The sequence below is a fragment of the Nelumbo nucifera genome, chromosome 5 (genome assembly GCF_055504915.1).
Source record: "Nelumbo nucifera cultivar China Antique chromosome 5, China Antique-T2T, whole genome shotgun sequence".
Classification (NCBI taxonomy): Eukaryota; Viridiplantae; Streptophyta; class Magnoliopsida; order Proteales; family Nelumbonaceae; genus Nelumbo; species Nelumbo nucifera.
In genome coordinates, this window is record NC_142653.1 from 7,353,920 (window position 1) to 7,363,403 (window position 9,484).

Below are 9,484 nucleotides of genomic sequence, written 5' to 3' on the forward strand. Positions count from 1 at the left end.
GCAAGCTCACTGATTCCCCCAACAACACTATCTCAATTGGCGCTTACCACAAAAAATAAGAGAAAATATAGATATAGTCTCAAAATTGACACAAAATATGAATAATAAACACATGATATTTGCTGAGAGAAGAAATTTGAATCATAATGAGAAGCAGAAATGCTTGCTTTTCAATTGGCAAGGGCCCTTCACAGGAAGAGAAATAAGACTCAAAATTGTTGCAGATACAACAAATATCTGTATTATTGTCTGAAATTTCTCACAAATTGCAAATAAACGAGAATCCAATTCATGCATCGTTTTTTTAGCAAACAAATCCAACCCATAAATTTAGTGGTCAAAACTTGCATGAATTTTTCTTGATCAGCCTATACTGAGGTAGGTTATATGCCTAAAATGAAACAATGGACACAAACTAATTGGTACAAACTTTGGGTAAATGGCCTCTTCTGAAGGTGGGTCATAGGCAAGTGTGGTGAGTTTATTGGCTACACTGATTGTTTGATCTGAAAGCTTTGCATATGGTCTGGCATAATAGGATGTGTTTCTCTACATGCCACAACCTCTGGTAAAGGCCTTGATTTAACACAAAACCATTTGGAAAATTGCTAACTATATGCATAATGAGTAGCTATGTAAGACAGTAAAATTGTTTTCAGTGAATTCTAAATCATATCAAGGCAATGAACTTAAAAAGTTTACCAAACCAAAAGTAGAGATGAAATTAAGGGCCATGCAGTGCTTTTCTGTATTAGTGTATCGATACTCTTAAAAATATTCAAATGAATGAGAGTGGTAAACTCTCATAACATTATGAACAAAAAGTTACTTGAGTAGTTTGCACTTTGCACATTCAGAAATGACATGAAATTGGTTTTCAACAAAAACTAGGATAGAACTAATTACCTATTGCTGCTTTTTGTACAAGTTATTTATAAAATTTTCTTCACTGCATTCTTTCTCAAGTTATATGCCCATTTACGCACTGCAGAACCAGTACATGAATTTTCAATGGTCTATCAGATGCAGGGCTGGTGGACAAAAGGAAGCCTACCACTTGATTTGTCTTGTCAAAGGGGGTATTTTGTTCTGAATCTGATGATTTCAGTTCATCTGAGCTATTGGCTTCTTGCAATATTACGGTGAAAGAAATTGTTTAGTCCAGGGCAGAAACTTTCTTTGCAAGGTAACTTGGGGATGGGGATGGAGAGTAGGGGTGATCATGGGCCAGGCAAGGATTAGCACCTATGATAAGGGCTATAGTCTATGCCCGGGCCTGAAATATAAGCCTGGGCCTTGGTCTGTATGGGCTCGGGCCAGGCTTTGGGCCTATGCCATTAATACATTATATTTAATATATTATACAACTTATAAAAGATGTTATAATTTATATAAATATAATACACTATATTATGTGCCGATATAAAATAAAATATATATACTTAGGTATATACTTTATATATTGCAGGCTGAGCTGTAAATAATCATCCCTACTGGGGAGGGTGAAGTTAGGATTTGATCCCAGGTCAGTAGGAAGTGGGAAGTGGGAACTACATCCACTACTTTACCAGATGATCAACTGATACCTTCCGGTGCAGAGCAGATACTAGTGGAGCAGATGCCTGTGGAAACCATATTTAGTTGTTTCCCTGCAGCGTGGTTCTCTCCATAGGATGTTTTTAGATGCAAGCAGCTGTTGCTTGTATCTTCAGATTAAGACCTCATTGTTATCGCCAACTTGAAGCCAGCTACACCCAGGTTCCTTTCTCATCCCTCTGTCTTTCATCTCTTTCCTCAGTTTTTGCACATATTCCCACCTCCCTGCGGCTGCAAACACATTTGATAGAAGTACCAAAGCAAGTGGTTCGGTGGGATAACCTGTTTTCATAATTTTATCTGCAACCTCTATTCCTCTCTCCAATTCTCCCAAATTCTTACAAGCAACTAGAAAGGTCAACCATAACGAGTCTCTATGCTCTGCTGGAGATCCTTGAATGAATTCCTTGGCCTCTTTGAACCTCCTTCCACCAGCCAAGAGGTGCACCATGCAGACCAAATGGTCTCTCTCAGGCTCTATCTCCATCGCATAAAACACGCTCTGCCCAATATCAACAAGCCCTCCATGACTACATGCAGATAAAACACAAGTATACGTTATGTTATTAGGCTTCAACCCTTCTCTTATCATCTCTTGAAAAAGATGGATAACATCCATTGCTCTTCCATGGTGAGCCAATCCTCCCATCATTGTTGTCCATGAAATAAGGCTTCTTTCTTTCATAAGCTCAAAGATTTTAAGTCCATCTTCTAAATTGCCACATTCTGAATACATGTTGATCAAGGAATTCTCCACACGAATTTTGCCATCGAGGCACATTTTTACACCTAACGAGTGGACCTGCTTGCCATAGTCGAGCAAGACTAGATTGGTGCAGATCCCCAAAACTGTAGTCATAGTGATCTCATCTGGTTGTAGTTCGGATTCCATGAAAGCAGCAAAGACTTGCAGTCCTCCTTCTCCTTGACCACTTCCACCATACCCTTCAATTAAAGAGTTCCAAGAAGAGACATCTTTCAGACCTATCTCTGCAAAAACCACAAGCGCATCTTCCATGTTCTTGAACTTAGAGTACATTCGTATCATTGTGCACCCAGTGAAACAATTTGAATTTAAACCTGTTTTAATTGCAAGTCCATGGAATTTCTTCCCCTCTGTTTCATCATCCAAAGTGGAACTAATAGCAGCGGAAAGGGAAAAACAACTGATTCTCACTCCTGACTCTCTCATCATACAGAACTTTTCGAGTGCAGTTTGCAAGAAGCCATTTTGTGAGAACCCAGAGACAAGAGAGTTCCAGGAGACCTGGTCTGGTTGGATAATCTCGTTGAAAACCATCTCAGCTTCGAAAGCCCGCCTGCAGGCCATGTAGAGGGAGATGAGAACGTTGGAAACCAAGATATGCGCGAGAAAGCCTCTCTTAAGTGCATGGCAGTGGAGCTGGCAGTAAAAAAAGGAGAAGAAAAAAGAGTCAAATTCAAAATCCAAATGCTCCAAAAATACGGGGGCCAAGCACCGATAGTTGGTGGATCACCTGGATTCCTTGGAACTGGAGCTGTTGTTTGGCACAAGCACTGATAGCGCTGGCGTATGTGAATTGGTTGGGAGGAGAAAACGGGTCCTGGGAGACCATGAGCAAGAAAAGCTTAAGAGCACCATCAGCATTGCCGAATTGGTCGTAAGCAGAGATGAGCGCTGTCCAAGAAACAGTGTTCCTTGTCGACATTTCGTCGAACAATCGATGCGCCCAGTCCAACTTGTTGCATTTGGCGTAAAGATTGACGAGGTGATTCCGCACGTACAAGTCGGAGTCCAACAGAGGAACTCGTTTGAGAATGTTGGCATGGATTGAACGGCCCATATTAAGAGATCGTTGCTTTGAACATGCGCCAAGTAAGGAGCCCAGGACAGTTGGGGTCCATTCTATAATGGCTGTGGCGGGCATCTTGTTTGTGAATTGTGATTCTGGTTCCTGTTCGATATTCCTGCAGCTGGCAATTCTTGGCCAAGGTGATAAAATTTCTTTCGGTTCCAATTTATCCAAATGCAAGAGAGAGCAGTTTTTTTTTTTTTCCCTTTTTTGTTTTCACTTTCTTGCCGACACTTGTTTATAAACACTGCTATCGCTGATCACACATTAACATTTGGATGAAAACATTTTCATTTCATTTGGGTTTGGAGGGGCTCATTTTATCCATTTCAAGGCCTTCCAGGGCATTTGATCTCTGATTGAATGTTGGGTATTGGCTTCAATAAATTCCTTAAGGCTATCCCAAGATCTTGCCACTACCTCCCGAGGAGAAGCTGATAAATTATTAAATAACTTAGGCTATTTTTCCCCCATAACCATTAGATTTCCTCACTTGATTTTTATTTTAACATCATTTTCCACCATGGTTTTCAAAACCGGACCGGAAAAACCAGGAATCGACCAAATGATTAGTTTCGTTTTTCCCTAAAACCGTTATTTTACCAAAAATCATTGATTTGGTTAGTAAAATGTTGGCTCAGACAGTCAAATCGTTCAAACCATTTGAACCGTCCAACGATTTGACCTTTTTTTTGTCAGAATGGACTGTCCGTTCAATTAGAATAATCGAACCGTTCAACCTGAAAACCCAGATCCTTGACTGATTTATTGTTCGATTCAATTTTAAAAACCTTTTTTCCCACGACCTAGTGAGATCCCATTATGGTTTTTGCATGAGGATCCCCATTTGGTGGTCAATTATTCTCCAAACTTGGCTCACTAAGCATTTTGCTATTATGTGGTCTCAATCCTCTATATTACCACATATTGGGCAGTTGGAGTCTATATTGAGCCATTTATTAGCGAGGTGCTTTCAAGTTGGAAGTTTATTAAAAAATTAAGTCGCAAGAGTACTTTTTTTTTTAGGGCATTGGATTCGTCTAGAGTTTTTTTTTTATAAGTTTTATAGATGTTTGGTCCAATGTACTCCTAGTCCTTAAGAAGTTGTAGGCAGACTTAACTTTTACCTTCCATCTGAGGTCCCTAGTATCTCATGTCATCCACCTGATTGATTATGTGAATCAGTGAATGGCTTTTATTATGTTTATGATTTCTTGGGGTTCAGTTAGTAAGTTTTGAGATATCCCATCTATGATTCTCATGGTCAATAAACTCAACTACTGCTTTATTTAATTTGTATTGATGTTCTCCTCATCTTCTTCTCTAATACTCAAAAGTTTCCTTGATTGGCTTCAGGTCAATCCAGTTATTCACCCAATATTTACATTTTGAGCCATTGCCAATCCTCCACGTTGTTTCTCTTCCGATCCAATTCTTTTGTTAACTTATTTTTCTCCATGCCGAAGAACAATTTTTTGATGCCTTGTGGTCCAAGTAGTCATCTTGTTTCAAACATTTGTTTTTAATCACTTGAACCTACAAGTTATTTTGCTCATTCATAACTTTCCACCCTAGTTTCATTAGGTTTGATTGATTTGTTTGGTTCATCTTCTAGGCCCAATCCTCCATTTTTCCTATCTAAGCAAACATTATCCCATTTTGTTAGAGCAAAAATCTTATTATTTTGCTTTTTGCCCCACAATAATTGTTTTTGCAACTTAAAAAGAAAATCTTTAGGCTCCGTTTGGAAGGAGTACAAATACAAATATGCAGTGTAAAATCTTACGTTTTGTATTATTTTGTATGTATTTGCATTGTACATATTTATATTTATACTGCTTCCAAACTGAGCCTTAACCTCAGTTTAGAAAGAGTATAAATGTAAATATGTATAATGCAAATACATATAAAATAATACAAAATATAAGATTTTGCACACTACATATTTGCGTTTGTATTCCTTTCAAACTGAGCATTATTAGGCTCAATTTGGAATGAATACGGAGACAAATATATATACCACACAAATACATACAAAATAGTACAAAATAAAAGGTTTTGCACTCTGTATTTGTACTCATTCCAAACTGAGCCATAGGGATATCAAACATAATTTATAAACAAATGTGTTTATATAAATTAGAGACACCCTCTCCACACTAAGGGGCCTTAATGCTTAGCTCCTCAAATATTTGCATGTGATTACATGAAATATTTATAAACAATGTGACTTTTATGGCCTTAATCTTAACATTTATATAAATTTTCCCTTCACATGACCATTTCCATCAATTCACTACCTACATGGTTTGCATGTGACTTTCATGTGTGGGTTTTATTTAATTTTCAAATCCTAAATTGCCCTTATGTTATTTTTTAATACCATTTTCCCTTTCTAGTTTAATTTTTTTAAATACCTTAATTTTTACATAACTCTCTCAATAAATGGGATAATGACTCACTCTGTGTGTAAGTGCTATCGAGAAAGTGGTTCTTTCAACACCTTGAACGAGTGGTTTCTTGTCTGCTTGATCTTCAAATACCGTGCTTTACAAATGGGTATTTTTGTAATTTTGTCATTGTTGTTGTCAGCCCATAATTCAAATGGATAATTTGATCATTTCACTTTTACCGTTAAGCAAAGTGATGGGATCTGGAAGTATAGAGGGTATTTGTTGCAAAACAAAGTTTTGGGGCTAAGTTTGTAGCGCTCTAAGTTTAGGGTGGGAATTTGTTATTTTTTTGGGTAAAAATGTTTTAATTAACATATTTTAGGGTAAATTACAGATTATTACCCACCTTGTACTTCAGAAGGGGGGGGGGGGGGATTTGGATCTCCAATCCACATGATAACGTATATGTTTGGTTTCATTTATGTTTATTGAGTAAGTGTTTATCGATGGTGCCACTTAGGCACCCTGTTCAGCAAATGCCTCATTAATTGCATTTGTGTATCGAAGATTTGTAGACTTTGGTTTCTGTGTGTCTCTCCTGTTTCAGAAGCTTCATGAAACAGGTAGGGGCATTTTGCTGATGTGGTGCCTAATGGCGTCTATGTGTCATAAACGCCCTCATTAAATGTATTTCCCAATAAACAGCTGTAGTGTCCAGTTAGTAGGATCGTTGTGGGCAGGAGATCTGGATTCCGAGGGTAGAGGCAATTACCCTTCATTCATTTGTGACAAAGGCCCTTTCCGTTACATTCTAACTTTGAAAAAAATCTCATATGAACTTTCAGATTCCAGCAACATTTTCGATTTCCATGAGTTAAATAAATGCATGTTGTATTTGTTGAAATTTCAGGTTTTCATAGAAATTTTAGTTTTTGTTTTTTGTTACAATTTTCATTTTATAGAAATTTCTTAAGTGGGTATTTTGATAAATTTTCTTCTGTCATTCTACTTAATGGAAAGGGGGTCTTTGTCAAAATCTCAAAGTTTGGGGGTAATTGCCACTGTCCATAAAGTCCAGTTTAGGAAGAATACAATATAAATATGTATAATACAAATATATACAATATAATACAAAAAACAAAATTTTGCACTGTACAAATTTATATTTGTACTCGTTCCAAACTTGGAAAGAGTGCAAATACAAATATATGCTATGCAAAACCTTATATTTTATATTTATAAACTTGTATTTATACTATACATATACTCTTCTATAATAAGCCTATAAAATACAGGATAGTAATTTTTAATTTACCCTTCATCTTAACAGGGTTAACATTTTGCAACTCTCACAAAAGGGTCTTGGTATATATTTCATTCATACAAAAAGCACCCACCAAAGGACGAAAGTTTATTCTCTTTTTGTGCATTAAAGAGGTAGAAAAATTAAAAAAAAAACAAATATATATATATATATATATATATATATATTACAGATCAATTTCCCTTGTCTTGTTTACCACGTGCAACTTTGAGGTGTAGTAGGACCTGTTAAATGCCCCATGTTGTGAAAGTTTCGAAGAGCCAAATTTGTTGTGGATCAGCTGGTTAAAGGGCTGTCCACTTCAGCCTCTTTGATTAACTTATCCAAAGTGCCTAGGTAAGATTATTTAACTTATCTGAGTTCTTAGGAAGCTAATTAAATGTAATTGAACCAAAGATTTTCTTCAGTTCAGCCCTCCCAAACAGCCCTTGGGCCAATGGCTATTCAGCATCTTATAGCTAAAGCTAACAGTAAAGTGAAGTTCAGATCACCTGCTAACCCTTCCAACATGCATGATCCGATACCGCATATCCCATTCATGGGGGTCCCCAATTTTGTGGTGGATACACATTTTTTGTTGGCAACATATGATTGTTAGGTATTACATTACATGATGGAGATGGACCAGATGGTTGAAAGGTAGATGCAATAAATGAACATTGAGTTTCCCACATGAAGATGCATGGTTGGGTCATTTTCCCTCAATTGCAACACATCATACAATTGAAGATGGATCAACATGCACATACACATGGAATGTTTTTGGGGTGCAAATTAAAGACCTTTTTCAAATCAAGTCATTCGGTAACCACTATTTGTTACAACCCAAGCCAGGGTTTGATTTTGATTTATCCTCTCTAATGCCTTTCTTTCTCGACATTTTTAAAACCCATTATTAGGTTTTAGGTAATCAACCTTGTACTGGGTAGAATGAAGCATGCTCATGGTCATGGGTGTCCCTAACTCCTGGAGATGGGGAGGCCGGGTTCGCCATAATCATAAGCCCAAGCCCAATAGACCTTAGTTCCCTCCAGTCCTGTTGGGCTTCTGTGGACTATGCGGGGTGTTTTGAATTAGACGTTCCCAAGTCAAGTCACTTTCTCCTTCCTGAGAGTTGAGAGTCACACCACACATGGCAAAGACCTTAGTTCCCTCCAGTTCTGTTGGGCTTCTGTGGACTATGCGGGGTGTTTTGAATTAGACGTTCCCAAGTCAAGCCACTTTCTCCTTCCTGAGAGTTGAGACTCACACCACACATGGCAACGTTGTACAACGTTTCCACTCAAGTCTGAGGTGTGGTTACTTCAGGGTTCTGCTTCTTATTTCTTTCATTTGTTTCCATAGAGTTAGTGCTTTGGGGAAGATATATGGTCTGTGGTGGTTGTGTGCCTTGTGGCTTGGATTGGATTGCAGGTGGAAGCACATCCCAAGTCCCAACCATAGCAAGTAGATACCTAAACCACAAGGCTACATGTTTGGCTTGGGTAGAAAATAAGAGAGACATTAAAAAAAAAGTTGATGGAAAAGTTCATAATAACTTCGGCAAAATTCTTTTACAACCTTCCTTTAAATATCTGTTTTTAGCTTAATTTTCTAACAAAACAAACACATCCTAAAAGTACAACAGATACCAGACAGCCCCTTGGATGGGTGTTTACTAAAGTACCTTGCTTTTTCTTCCTTCACAGCTTCACTCAAGCACAAGCAGCAAGCAGGGGTGGCCTGATGTCCTGGTGGGTGTGTAACAGACCAGCCATTTGGGCTCCGGCTTTTTTTCTCAAAAGGGAACGTCTTGGGTCTGAGAACAGAATCCCAGATGACGAATTCACATCTGCTCCCCACAGCACATCGCAACCGTGTATTAGGAACATCCTCCCAATAACAAGTACGGGAGATGTTCTGGTGGGGCTCAGATGTGAACCAGGTACATGGGCCTAGCCCACTATAACTTGCCACTTGTTCCGTACATCAAGAATCAGGAAGACAGGAATCCCCCACTAGTCACTACAGGATCATCTATCTGGAATTGGATATACACTACAGTCTACACACATTATAACGGTGGGTCCTCATGATGGATCGGAAACAAGGCACTACTGAGTACTGTCACTGGTAGGACCGCAGGGGATTTATCTTTTTTAAGGGGCTGGGCGCCTGGGCCCCTCCCGGGTCGGTCTTCTACTACGGTTCCTCTGTCTTTCGGTCCAGACTCAAGAATCAAAGGTCGAGCCTTTATCGAAAGGCAAGCCTTCTTCGCACGCGTATAAAGAGACTTGGCACGAGCTTAAGTTCTCAGGTTCTGTACGGCCAGATCAGCTATCTACGCTGCACGTGTCTGA

The 9,484-nt window shown here is 38.5% G+C and overlaps 1 protein-coding gene across 1 annotated transcript; it reads right to left on the minus strand.

Moving 5' to 3' along the window:
• Window positions 1-98: 98 nt before the first annotated feature.
• LOC104608291 (pentatricopeptide repeat-containing protein At2g33680-like) lies at window positions 99-3,834 on the minus strand. The gene is made up of 2 exons (XM_010274234.3): window positions 3,093-3,834; window positions 99-2,998 (listed from the first exon to the last, which is right to left on the minus strand). Exons 1-2 carry the CDS (start codon window positions 3,501-3,503, stop codon window positions 1,709-1,711), a joined length of 1,701 nt encoding a protein of 566 aa, XP_010272536.1. The 5' UTR covers window positions 3,504-3,834; the 3' UTR covers window positions 99-1,708.
• Between the last annotated feature and the right edge of the window lie 5,650 nt (window positions 3,835-9,484).

Coding starts and splice junctions, on each gene's coding strand:
- LOC104608291 (XM_010274234.3), bottom strand. CDS start 3,503: ATGCCCGCCACAGCCATTATAGAATGGACCCCAACTGTCCTGGGCTCC. Junction 2,999..3,092: donor TCCAGTTCCAAGGAATCCAG/GTGATCCACCAA, acceptor TTTTACTGCCAG/CTCCACTGCCATGCACTTAA.